We start from the raw sequence: 22,613 nt of genomic DNA, 5'->3' as shown, positions 1-22,613 counted from the left end.
AAAAAAAAAAAAAAAAAAAAAAAAAAAAAAAAAAAAAAAAAAAAAAAACACCCATCACAAAAATGCACCGCGCATTACAGGAGCATCATCATCATATCATCATCATAGCCCCCGCGGACCAGAGGCAGCAAACGACACGACATAAAAACCAGCTCAGTGTGTTATCGCCCGTACGGCCTGCAGCATAATGCCAAAGACCAGACCCCTGGCGACCTCCTCGACCTGCAGACAGTCAAAGACCCTTCCCAAAGCCTCGCTCGTCGCCTGCTGACCCATGACCCCGGACAGCGCGGCCGGCACCCCGCTCTGGATGAGCAGCCGCCTGGCCTTAGTCCTCAGCTTGGCCTTGTCCTCGTCAGACATCTCGGGCGGCCACGCCGCGAGCTCCTCCTCGGTCGGGACCGAGTTCTCCCGCAGCTTGCGCAGCTGCGCCGCCACACCCTCATCTGACGCCGCCGAGTCGAGCACCGTCTCCTGGATCAGCAGCCTGATGGACTCGAGCGACGGGTTCCCGGGCCTCAGCAGGAACGACTTGGCCGCCGCCAGGAGCGTCCGCCGGATGTTCCAAGCCGACGGCGAGAGCGTATAGAGCTCCGTGATGACGGCAAACAGGAGTTCCACCGCCACGCTCGTCTCCTGTTCCGACAATGGTGGAAACGTCCGCGGCTGCCGCTTCGGAGGTCGCCCGAAGCCGTTTGTCGATGGGGCATTGGAAGGTGATGGTGTTGCTGTAGCTGCCACCGCGTTACCTTCGTGAAGAGGATTGAGCTTCGTGGCAGTCTCAGGCATGCTGTAATCATCTGGAATCTCGGTAGGTGGAGGCGGCAGCTTCAGTCCACTCAAGCTCGTGGACGATGGCGACCGAAGAGGCGCCACACTTGATGTACGGCTGTGGTTGTGACTGCTTATCGCGCTCGTTGGTGACGCCATATCCCAGCGGTCAGGTCGTAAGCCCGCGGAATCCCCCGCCGTCCCGTCGGCTCCTTCGTGCTGTGAGTTGCAGCTGGGCCGACGCTCCATTGGAGGGATCTTGGCCGGCTGAGTTGAAATCACAGACGATCTCTGGCTATCCATGCTGTCCCGGCTTTTGAGGCCATTGTTAATCACGGAAAGACCGCTGTCATTCCTAGTTGGGGAAGGTAGGGGCACAGAATGCCGTTTCGTGGCCGTATTGGGGACAGGCGTAGGGGGATCACTGTCCACCTGCTGCTGCTGTTGCGGTAGCTGCTTCAGGGAGGAGCTTGTGTTCTTCCTCGAGCCGAGACCAAAGTTGCCCAGAACCCCCGTAACACCACCCACAACAGCCTTGCCTCCATCAGCAACGCCCTTGGGCGCGCTGGTGAGAACCCCAAATACGTTTTTGCCCATGGTTTCAAAGGCTTCGAACCCCGACTTTGACTGGGCGCGACTGTGCATAATGTCTTTTTCGAGGAACCGCTTCATACCCTCGCTCGTAGCCAGCGATTTGTTCTGACATGCATCACGGCAATAGCGCTCGAGCTCCCCGCGCAGGGAGACCTTGGTATGCACTCGCCAGGCTGGCAGGTTGCCGTGCTGTTCCGTGAACGCGGTAGCCCCTGAGATCTTGGCAATCCGCGCCAAGATCTCGTGCAGCTGTTCAAAGTCGGCGTACTTGCGGACAATCATCCATCCCGGGTGTTGTGGGTTTGCGGGTTCGACTTGGATCAGATAGTCCCAGGTCGGTCTATTCCTAATACGATTCTTGGCGTCGGACATACCATCGTCGTGGATGGTGATGCTCGCGTTGTGAAGGGTGAGCGGCGGTGGGCTATTGCGCGCAGGTTCCGCTTCAGGCTCTGGCTCATCCTGTGCGGGCGGGACCAGCTGGTCGAAATTGGTAAATTGCGCAGTGGTTTCCTCTTTCACTGGTGCTGAAGGATGACTAGGTGCCTCCACTTCTGAAGATCCTGGGGTAAGGGGCCCCTGGGTAGAGCCCGTTCTAGCTGAGGACTCATCCCCAGAAACATCGCTGGGTAATGTTTGTTTACTTGTCGGTGATAGCGGCCCAGTGCTTTTTTGCATGGTCGTATCTGGATTTGTCTGCATGTCCAAACTATCCGCATTGCGCTTCATTGCGTCAGCGAGTCGCGATGATGCCTCAGCAGCACTTTTCGACTCTTCTCCCTGCTCCACGCCTGCAGCAGACTCCTTTTTCCTTCGTGCTTCCTCATCTGCTATCATCTGGTTGAGCTTCTTTATCTCTTCCAGTGCGTTGTCCATCTCCTCGTCGGCCTTGCTAAGCTTTTTCCTGTGGTTGGACATGCTCTCCTTGCGCTGCGACTTGTCCGCATCTACAGAGTTGCGACCGCTCTTGCCGTCGACTTCGGTGGAGCTCTTGTTGGAATCGGGTCCTGTCTGCATCCCAACGTCGATGGCCTGGTTGAAATCAGGCTCACCGCCCTCGAGCAGGTACACGATCCAACCATTGATCCACTCCGGCTTGGAACAAGACTTGAGTGTCATTTCTAATATGACCCCAGCCAGGATTTCTCGGAGAAACACCCGAGCCGGGTCACAACCATATGTGGGCCGGTCGAGGAAGCCCAGGAGGTCATCCGCCACATTTCTGAACTTGGCGGCCTGCTGTTTCTGGTTCAAGAGGTTCGCCAAGTTGGAGTCGGGATTTGAGACCAGGTAGTTACCGACAGAATCAGTTACAGTCCGTGTGTCGTTCGGGGGTTCCTCCGTCAGCGCCATTGACAGCTCAGAGAAGAACACGATGACGATGGACGACGAGTTGGTAAGGAAGTCGAGAAATGTGTCTGCAGGACGCTTCCTGCTGAGCCGGTTGGAAACCGAGATAAGAAAGGACGTGAGGACTTTGCGGCAAGCCAACGGGAAGGTTTGGTCCATAGGTACAATTGGACTGTACCACCACTTGACATAATCCCGGATGATTGCATCGACCAGGTTGTTCAAAGCATCCCGTGTCTCTGGCTGAAAATCTTCAAACCCCTTCAGATCCGCGCTTTCGTCGAGCTGATTTTCTGATGAAGCATCTGCATTATTCCGTCGCATGTCTTCCTTCAAGTCTAATATCCTCGCCAGGACTTCCGTCCCCTTCTCTCCCTTGAGGCTCTGCGCGACCTGCAAGTTCTTGGACTCCCATGATATAAACGCCGTAACTCCCGCAAATGCGCCAATGAGCAACAGGCCCAGCTGGCCGAGTATGAAGTAGGTGACCGCCGCCAGACCGACCCCTACGCCGGCCAACGTCTCCGGGGTGGCGGTGGAGAGGAACTGAAAGACCTTGGTCATCAAATCATCCCCGCTACCGCTGGTTCCCGCGCTTTCCGCCTGGGTCAGAAGGGGCATTTCCTCCAGCGCAGGCTCTTCGGGGAGGGCAGTCGGCGATGACGGGGCCGGGGCGAGCTCGGGCTTGTACGTGGTCGCAACAGCAGTCATTGTGGCTGTCGTCGTTGTCGGCTCCGCATTCGCCTCCATTGTTTGGCTGCCGGCTTCAGTCTCGCGGTTTGACAAGTTGTTCGCATCTTCAGCTGAGTTCATGGGGGTGAGAGGACTTTAGAGGGGGTGGTTGGACGCGGTGGCGCGCAGGTGCGTATCCGGGTCTTGGGGCTCAAGAATGTTCCTTGTATCTAGAACAGGCCGATGGCGAAGCACGAATTCGACAGGTGTGACACGTTAAGCTGTAAAGATTCCAGTCGCCCACGGCAGCGAAAACGCTCAATGTTCTAGAATTGGCTTAAGTGGTATAGCAGACAGGTGTTCTAACCAGGATCAATTCGCATCTAGAAACCATGGCAATCTGGGCTGGTCAAACAGATTATTGGGACTTGGATTAGGGTTACTCCATACCACGGTAGTCAGTAAGGGGTTCGATCGCTGTCTACGGGTTCCAGGGGCAGAGACAAGGGGTTGCGGGACCGCCATGATGCAACCTGGCCTGTGCGTAAGAACCGCCAAGCGCGACGGGTTGGCTTCGATAGCTTTTGGGGTTGGGGTTGACACTTGCCTCGATGGATTGCTTGTCTTGCTATGGTTGTATGTTGTGACGGTCTGATTGTAATCCGATCTCAGAATATGCCCAGTGACTTACCAACATCAGTTTCATCTCTTCTTACTTGAGAAGATCACACATGCTACCAACATTGCATTCTGCTAGGCATATTACCAACACTCGACGGCATTTACTACGGATGAAGCGAGAGGTTCACTAATGCTCAGCCAACCTTGCAGGCCAACTTTTGCTTGTCGTCTTGTGTGTCACGAAATCGCCCGAAACTAGGAAAGTCAATCAGCTTTTGCCCGTTCCGTTTGACTATTTTTATTCTTGTCCCAATTTTGTAGAACAAACGAGAAAGTGTTCCTAAACATCAGCTCAAAAGTCGGGATGGAAAGATTGCCACCTCATTTAGCCCCAAAACCCCAACAGCAGAGGCCGTGTTTGATCATCTGCTGCATCAACCAATAACAATTTACAAACCGCAAACAACAAGAACGAGGGACAAGACCTCGCAACCCAACATGGCTTGTGCCAGCCAACCAAGCTCAACAGGTCACGTCTTCTACCACTGCACGATGTACACACCATAAAGAACGAATTCTGCAAATGTGGGTTAATGACAAACCATACAACCCTCCCAGTCACACCGGTCTTCGGGTCCATGGCTCGACGGGTCCTTTTTGTCGACCACCAATCACTTATGTGCGACTAACGCGCAAAACGATATGGCACGATGGTCGCAGGGTAAAGCAGGGGTGGGAGCGAAAAGCAGAAAAAAAAAAAAGAAAAAAAAAAGGAAAAAGGAAAAATGGGGGCGGACCGCGAGGCGGAACAGATTCACCAAGGTAACAAACAAAAACTGGCCGTCCCAGAGATGAAGCTTGGCCAGACTCGCTAGATCAAGGTCAAAGGAAAACCCGAAGCGGGTGGAAGAAGATTTGGGTGTGTTGCATCGCATGCAAATCATTTCCTCCCCCTCCAAAAAGCTTCCCTGCGCTGCTGATTGGCCCTCTCCCGGAGGCCACGAGGAGTGCTGAAGTGATCCGCCAAAGCCCAAAAACGCGCATGATGGGTGAAATCTCTTCTGTCCCAATTTCGTGCCCCCTAATCGACAAGGTTATATGTGCTGTTCGTTCTGGATATAAGCGGTTTGTCACCCTGGATGGTCGTAGTTGGTGTGCAGCCCAAACAGTTGACAAGGCTAGGAGTGGTACGGCACGGCGGGCGATCGCGGACTAGCGCTGTAAGCAGGGAGGGGGGGTTGCAATTTTAACGTGTTGTGGCATGTTCATTCCGTAAAGTGGGCGTTTGCTATTGCACGCCTACATCTCAGGTATAGCATGTATGAAGGTTTTCAACGGAACTCTAATGTGATGCGAGGCATGAAAGAGGATCCCACAAATATACGGTTTAGGTTTTGATACCAAAAGAAAAGAAAAATCGCTAACGGCAGCTGCCACTTATCCAGATAGACTAACAGAAAAACAAAGCGCCCGCCAAGTAAGGTCAAAAGTCACCTGTGACTTCAAATAAAGTCACAAAAGTAGCAGAGACTAGCTTGCAAACCACAGAGAAAAGGACAGTGTAGGGTATCACGCTTGAACACCCAGAAAGAACAAACACCTTCGTAAACCCAAGAAAACAAATCTCCAAAAACAATATCAGATAGCCAAACGTAAAAACTTTCAACAAAGACATTTATAGACAACTGTATTGGTTGAAATACATCTGTCGATCATAGAAGCGAACCAGACAGGTCAACAGACTGAGCACAAGCCAACATGCCTGTTCACCAAAGCGCCTCATCTTTAACCATGTCACTTTGCCGCGGCGAGTATCGCTTCGAGCCTTGTTTGTCGTATCCATACTGTGAGTTGGATAGAGGACTGGTCTGGCTGCCCGCAGACCCCGGCTGCATGAGTTCCGCACTGCCCACGGCTCTACTTATACCGTCGTCGTCGTCTGGCCTGTAGGGAGCCACACGGATGGGCCGCGGCTTTGTCGTTGACTTGTGCAAGTTTGGGAACTGGTAGTGCGCCGGCACCTGATCCGCATAACCCCTGGCTTGCTGCCCGCGGAGAGGCATGATGGGTTGGTAGGGTGTGGAGTGGTACGGCGCCTGCACAGGTGACGACGAACCGCGGTGGGACTGAAGGGAGTAGTTATGAACGCTTCTGCTACCCTCACTCCTGTATGTTCCGTTTGTAGAAAAGCCGATCATGTGTGGCGCAGTCTCGTTCCAGGCACGAGTTCCAAACGCGACGCCCGGCGGGATAACTGTAAGAGCGATACAGGCAAGCAGAATCATAGCGCTGTCGAGGACCAGGCTCAGCGTCTGAGACTGAAAAAGATCTGAGGCGATGCCACCTGAGATCTGGACTATCCTGGCGATTGTTCTCACGAGAATCAAGGCCGCCGCTGATTGCAGACCTGGAAGGAATAAAAGATAGTTAGCTTTTGCGCCAATTTGCGGATAGCTTCAGGCGGACACACTGCAGCCTTTGGATGGGCAGACAAAGGGAAAAAAGATAACTAACAAACAAGGAATATCCTAAAGCGTTGCGAAAGATAGATATGGGAATGTTTCTCTTCGAGACGGTTTCGGTGCCTTGAAATTCTCGACACAAATCCGTAGTAGACGCCAAAATATAGCAGCAAACTTGCAACTTGGATAGCCAAGCCGGCAAGTAATATGTTGACGCCCTGACTCATCTACATAATTGTCTTCAGTGTAAGCAAAAGTCACTGTGAGCCGTGTCAAAGTCTTGGATGAAAAAAAAAAAAACTTACCTCGGGTCTTGCAATGCCGTCGACAGTGAACACGCAGCCCACAATCTGGAATGCAAGTGTGAAGACGTCGAAGCCAAAAAAGAGCAATCCAAGCCACAAGGGCGAAGGTATCTCGCAAAACCTCGTGCCATATACTGATAGGATGTGTGGCAGCACGGCGTAAACCGCTGCAGCGATAAAGGTTGGACCTGTGATGGAGCCCACCATGTACATGGTGAAGAAGGGACGACTGGCGAGGTTATCTCTCAACAGAATGTTGCCAATATGACCGATGATCTCGAGCAGTATGCCGGCGACTAAAAGAAGGGTGTAAAGAGGAGTCTCATGTCTAACCCCAAAGTATACATTTATGGGAATGGCCATAGCAAAGCTGGCCAAAAGAACGGCGTTGCCTGGCAGGTGGGGTGTTGTGTTGACAAAACCGCTTGGAACAGGGCATGAGTTGATGTCACAATCATGCATCGTTAATGCCGCCATCGTGGTGTGGAAGCCGCGGCGACAGCGACAGCTCGACCCTTCACTTGCGCGTTTGACGACGGAAGGGGATGGGCAATATGTCGTTAGATTCCCGCTTCCGCCCGAGTGGTGAACCCTTTGTCGTCCAAGACATGAAGATTTTTGAACGACAACTTCTCAAGCGTAAGGGGTCGTTTTGAAAAGTGGATGGAGGATCATAAATTCCGAGGCAGGTAAGCCGGAAATGTTGGCAATATGTATATCGGTTGTATCCGACTGGGGGGTGGGGGCAGAAAGCATCTTGGTGCAGGCGCTTGCCATCTGCACGTCAAAACTGGTTACAACGCCGACACCGTCCATCTAGGACCTCAGAGTCATTACATAGCCTAGCCGAGCAGCACAGCTCCTACCTGTACAAGAAGTAAGCAGGGGTCTTGTGGGCTTGCGAGTTTAGCCAGACAAGTAGAATAATGCGGAGAGGCCCTGCCTGTTTTTTTTGCCCGGTCAGGCTCTGTGAAATATCTAAACCAACCAAAGAACTTGCTTGGCCAGTATTGATGGACACCACCCTGGCCTGGTTACACAACAGCACATGCCGACCGTTGCTGTGATGGACTTGTTGGCAGGATGTGCCAGATCTTAATACTGGCGCAGCACCTGTGTTGGAACTTTTACGCGGTGTTCCCAGTCCTCACAGGCATCGCTGCATATGCGGCCCTCTATTGAACCAAGGAGGGGATTTCAAGGTACCTTGGTTCGTATAGCAGAGACTGGTGGAGGGATTGTGCGTACACTGCCCAACTGCAGCCTATCAGGCCATGCAGGCCTCCCCATGGCGATGTTGTTGCTGTCAAGGGTGGTGGGGAACAAGCGATCCTGATGGATGTGGAGGTCTGGCGCGGGATTCTACCACACCCGTACACAAGCAAGACCGTACCATGTTTTTTTTTTCTTTTTCTCTACGGCCCTTGTCGCCCAGGCCACCATTGTATGGACAAACCCGCAGGTTGTAGGGAAGGGTAGATCCGACAGCTTGGGAGGATATATGGTCCCGCGCTAACAGGGCCAATGGGAGGTGAAGCACCGTAGCTTTGTGGATTTTGCCAAGATGTTGTTGGTGTCGTTGTTAACCGAATGTGCATGTCTTTGATTGACCCAGTTGACATTTCGTGCCGATCTTTCCTGGCATAATTGCTCCGCGAGGCGAGGGAAATTGACCCAGAGATAAATTTTGGCTTGTATGAAAGTTTCTTTTTTACTTTTTTATTCTATCGCCTTTGCATTATGGATTGCAGGCCATCAAGCCGTCCGCAAGGCCAACGTCCTAATCGTGTGGGACTCGTATCAGTCACATCTCATGTCTGTGATATAAAGAAAGCCAAGGGATTTTCCCCTCCCCTCCACACATCCAAGGATGCATCGGCACCGGGGAAATCAGCTGTTGATCCTGTCAGTCAAATTTCACTTTGGGCGAAATGGATACTTAGAAGTATGCATGCGGTGGTTGTTGGCCAGGTTGGGCAGGTTGTAAGGCTGGCCTGGGGGGGACCCGGTGATAAGCATTCCGGCGGGGATTCCGCGGTTGTTAGCGTCGAAAGCTGCCGCTCGGCAGTCCACAGAGCTTTTGTGAATTAGCGCGCTCAGGCGCGATTTTGGCGGTCAAGACGAACCAAGCTTTTGGTTTTTGGTTTGAATGAACACAGGTGGTCTGCAGGTTGAAGGCGTGTTGTGATAAGCGAGGGAAAGATGCAAAGCGAACAGGTCGCATCATTGCAGCAAGCGAGAGAGAAATGCTCTCAACTGCAATATCGGGGATGGATGGACCGGATGAATTGTGAGTGCCCAGCCGGAAATAAATTTTGCATTGCTGCTGGCGGCCTGCCTTTTCTTTGCAGTCACGTGCTGAATGCAGTCTGTCATTGGAAACATCTGGGCACCGACAAACTTTGGTCAACGAATTGCACTTCCTTCATGGTGCTTCCTGTAGACTGCAGCAAGAGAGGCGCCTAAGAAGGTAATAGAACGTGTAATACTTACTGTACCGCGATCGTTGGATAAATCAATCCCTCGGACAGCATCAGAGACCGAAGGCCCGGCAACAAAAGGACACTAGTGGCCCGTGCTCGGGTAATGACATCAATTGTGGGATCCACTTGTTATTGGCAGGGATCTATCAAATCACGGTATTTGTCAAGGCCTGACCTACGTACATCACTGCAATTGAAACTTGGGAATGAGCCTTGAAAATTCCGATGACAAAGACAATGAACAGTGATTGGAAGCCTGATATTACACCTTGAATTATGATCGGATACCTTGAGAATCTCTCAGAAGCATCATGATATCTAGCAGATGAAACATGGTTGTTGGGTCAGCGCTCCTGTTGCGCCCTGTGCCTTTACTTGTTGCCAGCACACCCGGCTCTGGACCTGGATCCTATTGGCAGCGACGCCTGTTCAACTTTGCAGGCTCTACAAATATCGCAATATCCACTTACAAGCCTGGCACACAACGCTTTATATCGTCAACGCCTCTGCGCCTCGAGTCTTCAGGTCAAGATGACCCCAGATTGAAGGAAATCCTAGGCAGGACTATCGCAGACGATTTTGCCAAGTTGCGCTCTGACTATGGTGAGCAATGCTATTCAAAGGGGCAAAAGAATATATGCATACATTTGCCTAGAATGAATTATGTTATACGCGAATATAAGCTTACGAGAAACTGTCTAGCGTCACCCAAATACCCCGTGGTGCTTGCCCATGGCCTGCTTGGCTTCTCGACTCTCGAGCTTGCAGGTCATTTGCTCCCACCCATTGAGTATTGGCACGGTGTCAGGAGCGCCCTTGAATCGCGAGGCGTGACTGTCGTTACGCCCTCGGTGCCGCCTTCGGCAAGCATCGCGGTACGAGCCGCCAAGCTGGCGACGCAGATCGCCGATTCGGTGCCCAGCGGCACGCCCGTCAACATAGTCGCGCACTCCATGGGAGGTCTGGATGCCAGGCTTCTCGCGTCACCGGCATTTGCGGATCAGCTCTCCTCCGTGACCGCAGAACGCCTCAACGTGGCATCGCTGGTGACCATATCGACGCCCCATCGCGGCAGCACCTACGCCGAGCATGTCATCAACATGCTGGGCCCACAGAGGTTAGAGGCGGCCCGGCGCATGCTTCGGACCACGATGGGCTGGGACAACACGGAAGCGTTTGAGCAGCTGACACCGAGATACATGAAGGAGGTTTTCAATCCCGCTACTCCGGACCATCCGGACACGCGATACTTTTCCTATGGTGCCATGACGGATGGGCGGCCGCGACTTTTTAGCCCCTTTCGTGCGTCGCACAAGATTATCGAGGCTGCCGAGGGCCCCAACGATGGTCTCGTGTCTGTTGAAAGCAGTAAATGGGGTACATATGAAGGGACTGTGGTCGGTGTTTCACACCTGGCCCTGATCAACTGGTGAGTAGTATGACCCTGAGAAGTTGGGAGCATTCAAGTTTTGACGTGACTGAGCTGCGTAGGACGAATAGACTTGGCTGGACGGTTAGAAAATGGCTAGGTCAAGAAGAGACGTGAGTGTAATCTCGATCAAGATGTGGACTCAGAAGTTATAGTCGAGGCTAACTCAGCTAACACTTGATCAGCTTCAACGCAATTGCGTTTTATCTTGACATTGCAGACATGTTGGCGAAAAGGGGATTGTAGGATAAATGGCCGGTAGATGGAATGCCGATAGCTATAAAGACACCCCGGGCAATAATGCCGTCAGAGTATGTATCATTAATAAGATCAATTGCCGTTCTCATGACCGTGCCACTTTGTATTTCTGTGGCACATGGCACATTATTCTTGGGTCGAATTATATTCAACTGTATCCTGAATATCAATCACCGTAATAGGTTCCAGGATAAGTTATTCATAGGATCAGAACAGATCGTCAATGGCCTTGTCGGCGTCCTTCTTGATAAGCTCCACCATTCCCTAAAACTAGTCAATGGCCGTCTTTGCTGTTACGGGGGTGTCTGAACCATCAATTTCTCACCTTGGGCATAATCGGTTTGCCATCTTCACCCTTTACATAGCGGAAAGGCATCTGAGTGCTTTCATGATCATTGAACCTAAGCTCGGGGAAGTCCAGGTAGGGAATATCCTCGAGAGCAGCTGAGTAGCGGAGAATTATCAGCTGCATGGGCTAGGACACAGTATATTCAAGATAGAGCTTACTTACTTTTTTGCTCGGCAACAATTCTAGTCACTCGCACGGCAGTGTCCGTCGTCATCTGCTTTGAGCCGAGCCGTCTACCTTCGAAGCCCTTTTTGCGCAGCTCCGATGTTCTGTCTGTAGTGGAGCGTTTAGGTTTCATTCCAGTGTACGCGTCTCAGCCTGGCGTCACGTACCCCTTGGCGGGTCATCACCTAGACAGACACGTTCGGTCAACATTTGCTCGCCTACGAATTCAAGTATCGACTTAGATTCTATAAACATACCCAAAATACCCCCAAACAGGAACACGTCAAACTTTTCACCATCTTCCGGACTCAGGTCCTTGGCGGCGGCGGGATCCAAAAGACACACTCGCGTCTTGTCCTGAGCATACAGTTCCTCCACTCCCCGGTTCTCGGCCTTAAAGGCAGGAATGGCTTGGAGTGATTCGGGCGCGACAAAGCTCTGCGGGAGTGAAGACAGGATAAAGGCGCTACCTGCACCCTGTGATTCCTCCGCAATGGCGATGTATTCGAGCTCGGACCATGGGCCCAGCTCCTCATCGAGGTGCTCGACAATGTATGTTTTTGTGGTTGCCGCCATTTCTCGTCTTGTCAAGTTAATTGTTGTTTGTATCCAACACCAAATTCTCAGCTGAGCTGATAGTTTGGGTGAAAAAAAAAAAAGCTCGTGGGGTAAAGGTTGTGGAGACAAAATACCTTATTCCGGCACCAGCTATGATGCTACGCAAGTATTGTCCGCTATAGGAACAGAGAGGCTATCGCATTCAGAATTCAGATCGAGGGGCAAGCTTGAAGTTCGCGCAAGGATCTGGGTGGGTCTCCACAGTCTACTGTACTGGTAAAGGTACTTTTGCCTCTGATGTGCTGACTAAAACTAGAAACCCATGAGCTGAAACGTCAAAAACCACAGCATCTGGATATGGATTTTTAAAGTATTTTCCCTTGCGTGTATGGGATTACTGCATCGAGCTTAGAAGCAAAACTTGTGCAGGTACAAAGACAAACATTTGCAAACGCATCGCACAATTGGTCAAGTCTGTAGAGACTTGTTGACATTCATCCAATGCACGGGAGACAGTTCCCGTCGAACTTAGTTAAACAGCTTACCGGAGACAGACGCCCACATAGCGCTTTGTCAACTGGCTGATATGGAGAATAAATGTGGGTCTCCTGTGCTCAGCTCCAGGGATGAGACCGCCAAGGCGTCACTCTTTTGAGGTCCGGTGGATGCCGGATTAGTGTCTGAATAGACAACAAACGCGCACGGTCAAGGACACCTGTGCTGACATTTGGACAGGCAGAGGGTGTTATCCTCTCGACGCAACCCCAAAAAAACCCGGGATCATTCATCATCAAGATTTAGCCTCTATTCACACCCAGGCCTGCCGTGCTTGCTTTTCAGTTTCCCGTTGTCTTCAATGTTTCTTTGATCGGTTGTCGTTTTTCCTGGATTGCTTCCCGGTCAAGCACGATTCCCCATCGCCCTGACGATCCGGAAAACGGTTCTCTCTCCTTCCCGGTCGAAGGGGATAGCGGCGACGCACCCATCTCTCGATAATCATACATCCTCCATCGGATGAGTCTCGCGATGCGTCGGGCTTCTATCTTCGCGCTTCTTGCGCTTTCATGGAGCGCCGCCGTCAGCGCGGCCTCGAGCGCCGGTGATTACTTTGTGCGATCACTTCCTGGCGCGCCTCCAGGGCCATTAGTAAAAATGCATGCTGGGTAAGCACAAGTCGTGTTTCACGAAAGGCCCTACAATGGAGAGCGACGAAGAAGAATGCGCTCAGCAAACTCACTCGAATGCTTTGCTAACACTCCTCTCCTCTCGTCGAAAAATAGTCATATAGAAGTCTCCCCCGAAAAGAACGGCAACCTTTTCTTCTGGCACTTTCAAAATAAACACATAGCCAATAGGCAAAGGACAGTAATCTGGCTCAATGGAGGCCCCGGTTGCAGCTCAGAAGACGGCGCTCTCATGGAGGTCGGCCCCTACCGACTCAAAGACGACCACACACTTGTGCATAATGAGGGATCGTGGCACGAGTTTGCAAACGTCATGTTCGTCGACAACCCAGTCGGCACCGGCTTCAGCTACGTCAACACTGATAGTTACGTGACCGAGTTGGACGAAATGGCCGATCAGTTCATCATCTTTCTGGAGAAGTTCTTTGAGCTGTTTCCAGAATATTCACAAGACGACGTAAGTGCAACATGGGCCTGTTTTGTTTGTCTTTGGGGGGCTATATTGTGCCTTGTCAATTTGTGCAGTTTACTAATCTAGTCCTATTCTTTTGCAGATCTACATCGCAGGAGAATCCTTCGCTGGGCAACACATCCCATACATCGCCAAACACATACTCGACCGCAACAAGAACTCCATGACCAAGATCAAATGGAACCTAAAAGGTCTCCTAATTGGTAATGGATGGATCGCACCAAACGAGCAGTACCGAGCGTATCTGGACTTTTCCTACGCAAAGGGCCTCGTTGACAAGAACTCGGAATTGGCGAAAACCCTTGAGTCACAGCAGGCAGACTGCGTGAAGGAGTGGGAGGCCAATGGACCCAAGGTTGATGTTCCAAAATGCGAGAGCGTTCTGCAAAACCTTCTCAAGCTCAGCTCCAAAGTCGAGGCTGACGGCAAGAGGCATTGTGTCAACATGTATGATGTCCGCCTGCGGGACACTTACCCGAGCTGTGGAATGAACTGGCCGCCGGATTTGGCCAGCGTGACCCCGTACCTTAGGAGGAAGGACGTCGTCGAAGCTCTACATGTCAACCCGAATAAGGCCAGTGGTTGGACGGAGTGCACTGGTGCAGTCGGACAGAGCTTCAAGGCTCAGAAATCGAAGCCCTCTATTGATTTGCTGCCAAAGATCCTGGAGGAGGTCCCCATTCTGCTCTTCTCGGGAGCTGAGGATCTGATTTGTAACCACATAGGAACTGAAGCGTTCATCGGGAAAATGACATGGAACGGTGGCAAGGGTTTCGAGGTCACCCCTGGGACTTGGGCACCGCGGCGCGACTGGACTTTTGAGGGCAAGGATGCAGGCTTCTGGCAGGAGGCGCGAAACCTGACCTACGTACTCTTCAAGGAGTCGTCGCACATGGTTCCATTTGACTTCCCCCGGCGCTCGCGCGACATGCTGGACCGGTTCATGGGCGTTGACATCAGTAGCATTGGCGGGAATCCCACCGACAGCCGACTTGACGGCGAGAAGCTTCCCGAGACAACGGTCGGCGGAGCGGCCGGCAACTCGACTTCCAAACAGGAGGAGGAGAAGAAGAAGCTTGATGAGGCCAAGTGGTACGCCTACCGCAAGTCGGGAGAGGTCGTCCTCGTCATCGTTGCCGTTGCAGCCGCGGCCTGGGGATGGTACATCTGGCGCGACCGCCGCCGGAGACGGGGCTACCAGGGCATCTTTGGCGTCTCGCCCAGCGAGTCTACAACGCGCCTCCCAGGACTCGGCTCGCGGATTACTTCCAGCGGATCCGGCCTGGAGGGTTTCAGGTCCAAGCGCCAAAACGGTCGGGATGTGGAGGCTGGCGACTTCGACGAGAGCGAACTCGATGACCTGCACACGCAGACTCCAACCGACGCAAGGTACAGCGTCGGCGCCGATAGCGATGATGAGGAAGATGCCAGCGGCTCGCGCAAGGAGGGCGGCCCTAGTGGCAATAAGGGAAGATAAGCATGAGTTGTGAGGGAGGTGGAATGTTGTGCATGTCTGGTTCCCAACCAAACCGAACGTCTCGGGCCGCTCAAGACTCTTGCCGCATTCCTCAAGGCGATGAGTTTTGTTTGCCCACGAGATGGCGAAACGTCGTGTCGGACAAACAAAACAGCCACCTGCGCACGAGATGTGAGGTGATTGATACAACACGCTGCACATTGTGCAGTTTCTTCAACGGAGTATGGGCAGGTAACCAAGCAACATGAGCCTTCAACTCCAGGCGTTTAAGGGTTTAGCGGATTTCTTTTTATATATATATTGTACGATTCCCTTGTACGCTTTCAGCGAGTCTCTGTTTTCGTCGTTGTGCACGTATATGTCCGTTTTGAAATGCACTCATGCCTGTATACGGGCTTGAGTTTAGTGGAAACAAAAGATGATTCGCGATGCAGGATGGAGGTATTCACTGCAACTTGGCTGTTGCAGCGATCATTCAGAATAAAGTCATGAAAATCCCATTTACTGGAAGGGTTATGGATCTCGGAAATGGAGGGATGCTTTCGTTGCTCCTAGACGTACTCGTGCTTGATTCCTTCCCCCTGGGCTTTTGTTATTAACTTCGTTCGAATCTTGCGCATCTACCGCTTGATATAGGGCAATGACTGTCGGCCTTTTCTTTTTTTATCCCAGCTTCTAAGGACTCACAACCAGAGACATGTTTGGCTTCTTTTCTACTCAAATTAGCCCACAACACGGTTTGTAGAGAGTTGTCTCGTTTTTAACTTACAACCATAGTCTCTACAGAAGGAAAATATTTGGCTAATCGACAAGAGCCGAACAAGTAGATAGGTCTAACAGGACAGACTGCTGTTGCTTTGTCAACACAACGTCAGCTTGCGGAAAACAACCGTCCTCGTACGGTTCACCAAACAAGTCAGGTAGAATAGCTGCCTCGGGTAAAGGCTCTTCAACTCCGGACCTGAGGGATTTTTATGTATCTGTTACAATTAATTTACCTTGCAGTTTTGCCATACACAATTGGTAAATGTGCGTTGGCTTAAAGTAGTCATGTCTCACAGAGTACGGCTCAACCCTTCCAACCCGCAAGTTCCCAAAGCCCACGGTGTCAGTAGACCCAGGATCCTGTTTTCGAGTCGAAGCAAGCATATCGGCCCCGCCTATAATGCTGAAAGATGTCTATATCCGACTTTGGCATTGAGTTTAAAGGATCGTGGATCAGTTTCCTTCTTCAGGCGCTAGCAGGCGCGCAACTCTCCTTGGGGAGTGGTATGAGGTCTCCGAAAAAAAAAGGCTGAGCCTACCGACATTACATGCAAGTAGATTCCGCCGGCTGTGATAAGTGGCGGGACCGGAAGCAAGAGGTTCGTGATACGGAGCCGCTCTCATGGAAAGGGTTCATCATGGGGTAAAATCGACGTCTCGGAAACTGACCGCTTTTCCATCTGAACGTAGCCCCTCGCCATCCGATGAGCCAAGCAGCTCTCTGATAATCTCGGAGAGAAAGAGGCGGGTCTTGGAATCTAGTGAAAAATCAGAGCAATGTCCGGGGTAAACGTGCACCCTTACAAGGCCCGGGCGGCTTTCCCAAGAGCATGGACTGGACTGACAGTCCGGAGGATAGGGTAATGACAGTATCTGAGTTACCCGCAGGAACTAGGTTGTTTTTGGACCATGAACTCAAGTGTACAAATAACGGCTTAAAAATTAACAATGCGTTTGTTTTCATATCATCTGACAACCCAGAACGCCTTTACTCCCCGAACTTGCCCACTCCTCTATATGTCGCTGGAGCTGCAATGCCAACGAAACCCACCGCAAGGGTATCACATTTACAACACAAAGAGATTCCATTCACAGCTGCGCAACGTTGTTGAGTATCTTCACCTCCTCACCGGGTTTGAACGCCGGGAGGCCGATGTACGGACAGTCCGCACAGCGGAAGGCGTCGCCGAGAGCGCAGCTGCCGCAAGAGCCCGTCTTGCCCTGCACCGTAAAGTCGAGCTCATTGAGGTCCTCAGACGCGAGCTTGAAGGGCGCCGCCGCTTTCTCCTGCAGCTGCTTGTCGGCCTTGTCGCGCCGCGCCTTGTCTTGGGCCTCGAGGCGCTCGGCCAGGCCGCATGTACAGTCTTTGCATGCGCGCCGCTTCTTTCCCGGCTTCGGGGCGCACTCGGGGGCTGTAGCCGTTCGGAAAAAAAAAAAAAGCATGTTAGTATCTAATTGTGATGCTAGAAATGGTAGGGTTTGCGATAGAAAAAAAAAAGACTGCACATACGTTGTTGGATTGGTCGCATCAAGTCCTCCTCCGTCATCAGTTCGTCCTCGTCGATCATCTCGTCGTCCGACACGTCAAAGTCGTCATTCAGATCCACCATCACCACGCCGTTTGGTAGAGATTTTGCAGCCGCAGCCGGCTCCGGCGCGGGCGTTTGTGTAGCGACGGCGGGGCTCTGTACAGGACCACCCTCGCCAGCCGACGGGGCCTTGTTCTTCTTCTTCAGGAACCTCAGCGGCACGGCCGCCTCCTCCTCGGCGGGCTTCTCGTAGCCTCCCTCTGCGCTCTCGACAAGCCCGGCCAGGATGGCCTCCTTGGCGACCGCGGCATCGAGCGGCGAGCCGTCGCGGGCGCGTAGCTTGGCGCCGGGTTTCATGGCGTCGGCGATCTTCGCGAACACATCGCGGCGCGAGAGCAGCGGGTCCGGCCCGGACGCGAGGACGAGCACGAGGTCGTAGGCGGCCGGCGCCAGGTTCGTCAGGCCCCCGGCGAGCCGGTCCAGCATGTAGAGCTCCGGCCTGCTGCCGAGCGGGGCCGCGTCCGTCAGCGCGGCGGCCATGGCGTCCTGCTGCGCCGCCATGGCAGGCGGTGCCAGAAGGAGCGTGGCGTGTGGTGCGCCGCCATTGCTGAAGTCGGGCGTCGTGTCGATTGTTACGGTCGCGGGCGACATCGCGTAATTTTGTTTTTTTTTTTCTTTTTTCTTTTCTTTACTTTTTTTTTTCCTTCTTTTCTTTTTGTCCCCTCGTCGTTCGCGGGGTACGCGAGTGGCGTCAAATCGGGCGGAGGGGCACCTGTACTTGAAATCCGATCAAACGCCGAAATTGCAATCCAGTGTCAGAGAAGTTGGTCGACTTGGAAAACTTTCAAATTCACTTTCAGGATCCAATGAAGCAACGGAGAGTTTTGAGTTGTTGTGTGGTAAAAAAAACGTAGGTCAAGCTGCCTTTTCAGACTTTGATTTTGGTCGAGTTGCATGTAAAACAATCACAGTTCCAGTCAATCAATCTTATCAATCTCTTTACTGCAATTACAAATGCACTTGACAGCAGTTCGCCTTACAAAAACACAGTGGGGCCCTTCTCCCCCTTAGTATGCGCTCTTCGCTCATTTGGCTGTCATTTATCCTCAATAAGGGATAATTGATTGGTCAGCTAACAAACAGAGATACTTCATCTCATCGGTTTCGAGACAGATGCTGAAAGTGCCCGTTGGCATCCATTGTTGCTCATTCTTTAATCTGCCTTGAAGAGGCATCTCCGGTGTTAGTCAATTTTGGGTGGATCTCAAATAAGCGATAACGCAGGCTCCGATATCGGTCGGTTCCATCCCAACTCCGCAACATTCTCCACCAAGTTAGCCACCAAAGTCAGTTGCTGCCTATCCCGTTGTCGGAGTCCACCGGTAAGGTCACGAGAACAAAGGCTAGTCGATACGAACAGTGAGGCAACACCGCAAACTGCTATTTACGGACTACATAGTATGTACAGTATCGGTTTGTAGAGAACGGGGAAAGCAGGCTGAGGGGCGGAGCTTGACCCATAACCCCAACCACTATTATTGATTCACTCTCCATCCAGCTTTATGACTCAGATATAGACGAGATTCATGGTCAAATACGGCGGAGACGAGTATACGAGTACTCCGTACGCAGTACAGGCGATCAAGCGACCATAATAGCAAAATATGCAGAAAAAAAAGAGGTGTTTGTGACAGGCAGGTGTTTCTAGATGGGCAAGCAAATATCTACCAATATCTAATTTCATGCTTCTGGGGGGTTCTGGTCAGTATTTGTACTGCTAAAGGGTTCTTTGGTTGCATTTTTAAATGGTTCTGAGTGATTCACAGATCATCCTTGACTTTCTGCTCTAGCGATATCTGGCATGAATGTGAGATGCGATGCTACTGGTGGGTTCTCTTTTTTGCTCTACCATCGTAGACAGACAACCTTACGTGATAAACATACATCACCTCTGTAAACAGTGTAAAACATAGATAATATTTCGTATGTTCGCCGTCATCTGCCAGCTGCCTATCCTTTATTGCTTAGTATAGCTGTTAATGCTGGCTACCATAGTGAGTTATTTCCAGGAACTTAAACCGCCAGGCACATTTTAGCCCCACACAGTCCACCTGACCTTGCCGAAGAACAGCAGCCCCCAACATCCACCGGGAATTCTAGCCTGTGCCGGTGGACCCGCTGCAATGCGGCTCACAGAAGTTTTGCCTATTGAACAGTGTTGATCCATTTCGACCTTTCCCCATCATCTTGAAGCCTCATGACATTGAGTGACTCAGGGGTAAATACGTAAGAATCCACTCTAATGGCGTGAACAGGAAATGCAAGATTCACTTTCCTAGGGAGCCTGTACATCGTACCGGGTATAGGATAAAAGCAGTTGCACCGATGATGTTTTTGTCCAAACGGAGAGAAAAGTAGCTCAGCCGCCTACCAGCTGTTACGTGGTAGGCAGCGGCTTGCGCGACTAGGGCATCCGGACAACCCGCAGACGTCCAGGGGCTTTCCATTTCTTTGGCTCTAGAAATGAAACACCCTTAAGGGACTTTCTCATTGATCCTTCAAAAAAGCCTGCCGATTGATCCGATGCGGATGACTGCATACACACGCACACACTGTACGAAAGAAGAGACGGTAAAATAGAACCTCGTGACGATAATTAACCTCGAACACCACACGTACACATACAATTCTTGGGCTTGTCTGGCTTGCTGGGTGATTACCAAAGGGTCCTGGCGATGAGTATGGAGTACCCCGCATTCTACGAGTCCAGCTATCGTCCCGACCGTACCTGAGACAGGGGTACTGTGTGGGGTAGTAGAGCTACAGCGGGAGAGAAGTGATGTCACGCAACGTCTTGTCCTTGACTTGGTCATGGCTGTATTAGGCAAGGAGCTTCGTTGCTAAGGGAAAGCAAATGAAAGGCTTGAAGTGAGGGATTTGGAGGGAGAAATATGCAGAATTACAGTGAATTTTCTACGATACGCTAGAACAACAAACAAATGCTACTGTAATTACGCATTGTAATCGCCCAGATTGCGCAAAGGGTGGAACGTTTTGCAGCTCGAGCATCTCAGCAGACTGAAAGACCCTGACACCAGCTAAGCTGGGGGGGGGGCTGTGCGACCCGGCATTCCTGCTTGGCAGCAGCATGCATTGACTGGGTCTCGCACGCAGACTGGAACGTGGGCAGACCCATCGAGATTCTGGCCCGAGGTGCGCTGCAAGTAGGGGCCTGTAGTTACCTACCACGAGCTGATCCAGCTTTGTCAGTTTGCTAGCGAATTGACGGAATTCTGCAATTGCGATTGATTCGGCCGTGGGCCAAGAAAAAAAAAAAAAAAAAGGGTTTCTTGAAAATGCCAGCTTGTCATCTTTGCAGGTCTCGTCCGTTTCTCGATGTTTCCAAGGATCTCGGTAGAAAGCAGCCCATGGACCCACTCGTGCCAAATTAAAGTCAGTCCACTGCTTGGGTGAGGTCACGCGACTATTCGGGAAAGCTCCATTGACCATTCAGCGGAGAAGCAAGGGTTGTCAAATGGGGAAAGTTCGTGAACTACCGTAGAGGAGTGTTCATTCGACAGGATTACCCTATTCCAGTAGTAGTAATTAACACGTACGTCTTCCAGGAGCATGCATCAATGTCGAGGTAGCATGGAACCAAGGCAACTATCCCTGGTACAGTGGGAATAAACAAACTCGTTGCCTCCAAGGTTTACTAGTACAACGAGGATGGAGCTGTGTGGGCAGAGTAATGCAATGAATGGGCAGGTAGCTCACTCGCCTGATGGATGGACTGTCTCGTCGAATCTGCAGATCCCCATTGGGTGGCACCCCTCACCAAACAGCAAACAAACGCCCAGGCATGGATAGGCGGCAGATGGAATGGGCATAGAGACCCAGCATGCGCGTATTTTAAAAGGCAGTAGCTTCCCCGATCCTTCCTCCATCAGAGGCGTGCTCTTTCCTTCATCACCTCATCACAGTTCTGTTGTAAAGGATCTTCTATTCACGGCGCTTTCAACCTCTGGACGACACAAGGTCTTAACACTACAAATTCAACTCCAACTTCCATCTTTCTTACCCTCTGTTCCCAGCTTGTACTACACCCATCTACCAAGACTCGCACTTAATCAACGTCTACGACTACTACGAATACTACGACCCGTCAACCCATAACAAGCCATCATCCTCCAGTACTAAACAGTAAGTTAAGGAATTTTTCATCCCCCCATCAATTGATCCCTAGCATCTAGATTGTTCACGTCACGTTATCACTCTATCCAATCCCTTCCTTCCCACATACACAAGACAGCCAACGCCGAGTTTCGCAGGCCGAACGGACCGCTCCCCCAGCTTTGGATGGCTGACCCCGCATTTGGCCGTCATACTAACGTCAAACCTTAACAACAGCAAAGGGACTTCTCCATCCCAAGATCCGTGTCGACATCCAAATATTAACACCTTTCGAACCAAGCCTCCTTGGTTCTGATAATCCTATTATCTGTTCCATCGCACCGGAAACCAGTCTTTAAACCTTCCGAATCATCATCAATCAACCCTCATCAGTAAGTCGGCTTATGGTCCATCTGTAATTCCTGCAAGTAATGGTTATTACGATACATGGCTTAAACGCTAACCGCTTCGGCCCATGTACATAGTGACTCGCTCCCACAAGGCCAACAACCGCAACCACGCTGCTCTCGCCAACGGTACCGCTCTCCCAGAGGATCATATTCCGAAGTACTTTGCCAAGCACGGCTTCCTCGACTGCGAGCCTAAAAAGGTTAAGAAGAACGGTGCTGGCCGTTCCAACTGGTACGTATAAATAAAAAGAAACGCAAAACTCTTGATGATCAAAGGCTGACTTGTATAACGTTGGTTAGGGGTAACGCCGGCGAGGAAGTTCTCGACGAGAACTTTACCTTTGCTCATGCCCGCCGCCGGTCAAATAGCAGCAGCTACACCAGTGGCCAGTATGACTTCAAGACAAAGTTCGACGTGAACGAGCCGGAGCCCGTGTTTGAGGAGAGCATGGGCGCCGAGCTTGATGACGAAGACACCCTGGCCAAGACGGACACCTCGTCCAGCAACGGCAGTGTCAACGGCGAGGACAAGATGGCCAAGAATCTCTAAGTCTCTTGATGCCAATGCTACAATGCCAACGACGGA

The 22,613-nt window shown here is 51.6% G+C and overlaps 7 protein-coding genes across 7 annotated transcripts; 3 read left to right on the top strand and 4 right to left on the bottom strand.

The window, feature by feature from the left end:
* Window positions 1-153: 153 nt before the first annotated feature.
* On the bottom strand, window positions 154-3,528 carry PpBr36_08363 (uncharacterized protein; the record flags this gene model as incomplete). Its single annotated transcript, XM_029895494.1, has 1 exon — window positions 154-3,528. One exon carries the CDS (start codon window positions 3,526-3,528, stop codon window positions 154-156), a length of 3,375 nt encoding a protein of 1,124 aa, XP_029746951.1.
* A 2,246-nt stretch (window positions 3,529-5,774) lies between these two features.
* Window positions 5,775-7,252, bottom strand: PpBr36_08362 (uncharacterized protein; the record flags this gene model as incomplete). Its single annotated transcript, XM_029895493.1, has 3 exons — window positions 5,775-6,415; window positions 6,523-6,697; window positions 6,776-7,252. The coding sequence occupies 3 exons, from the start codon at window positions 7,250-7,252 to the stop codon at window positions 5,775-5,777; spliced, it is 1,293 nt and encodes a 430-aa protein (XP_029746794.1).
* Window positions 7,253-9,590: 2,338 nt separating this feature from the next.
* PpBr36_08361 (uncharacterized protein) lies at window positions 9,591-10,933 on the top strand (the record flags this gene model as incomplete). Its single annotated transcript, XM_029895492.1, has 4 exons — window positions 9,591-9,861; window positions 9,961-10,687; window positions 10,750-10,800; window positions 10,873-10,933. 4 exons carry the CDS (start codon window positions 9,591-9,593, stop codon window positions 10,931-10,933), a joined length of 1,110 nt encoding a protein of 369 aa, XP_029746952.1.
* Window positions 10,934-11,152: 219 nt separating this feature from the next.
* On the bottom strand, window positions 11,153-12,035 carry PpBr36_08360 (uncharacterized protein; the record flags this gene model as incomplete). Its single annotated transcript, XM_029895491.1, has 5 exons — window positions 11,153-11,209; window positions 11,271-11,389; window positions 11,457-11,567; window positions 11,627-11,644; window positions 11,717-12,035. 5 exons carry the CDS (start codon window positions 12,033-12,035, stop codon window positions 11,153-11,155), a joined length of 624 nt encoding a protein of 207 aa, XP_029746953.1.
* A 996-nt stretch (window positions 12,036-13,031) lies between these two features.
* Window positions 13,032-15,150, top strand: PpBr36_08359 (uncharacterized protein; the record flags this gene model as incomplete). Its single annotated transcript, XM_029895490.1, has 3 exons — window positions 13,032-13,180; window positions 13,298-13,658; window positions 13,756-15,150. The coding sequence occupies 3 exons, from the start codon at window positions 13,032-13,034 to the stop codon at window positions 15,148-15,150; spliced, it is 1,905 nt and encodes a 634-aa protein (XP_029747560.1).
* A 1,854-nt stretch (window positions 15,151-17,004) lies between these two features.
* PpBr36_08358 (uncharacterized protein) lies at window positions 17,005-18,095 on the bottom strand (the record flags this gene model as incomplete). The annotated part of the gene is made up of 2 exons (XM_029895489.1): window positions 17,005-17,327; window positions 17,426-18,095. 2 exons carry the CDS (start codon window positions 18,093-18,095, stop codon window positions 17,005-17,007), a joined length of 993 nt encoding a protein of 330 aa, XP_029747559.1.
* A 2,705-nt stretch (window positions 18,096-20,800) lies between these two features.
* On the top strand, window positions 20,801-22,577 carry PpBr36_08357 (uncharacterized protein; the record flags this gene model as incomplete). Its single annotated transcript, XM_029895488.1, has 3 exons — window positions 20,801-20,858; window positions 22,103-22,259; window positions 22,328-22,577. 3 exons carry the CDS (start codon window positions 20,801-20,803, stop codon window positions 22,575-22,577), a joined length of 465 nt encoding a protein of 154 aa, XP_029747351.1.
* Between the last annotated feature and the right edge of the window lie 36 nt (window positions 22,578-22,613).

This window comes from Pyricularia pennisetigena, chromosome 5 (genome assembly GCF_004337985.1).
Source record: "Pyricularia pennisetigena strain Br36 chromosome 5, whole genome shotgun sequence".
Classification (NCBI taxonomy): domain Eukaryota; kingdom Fungi; phylum Ascomycota; class Sordariomycetes; order Magnaporthales; family Pyriculariaceae; genus Pyricularia; species Pyricularia pennisetigena.
Note: the sequence above shows the minus strand (reverse complement) of the source record. Positions and strands in the feature narration are given on the sequence as shown.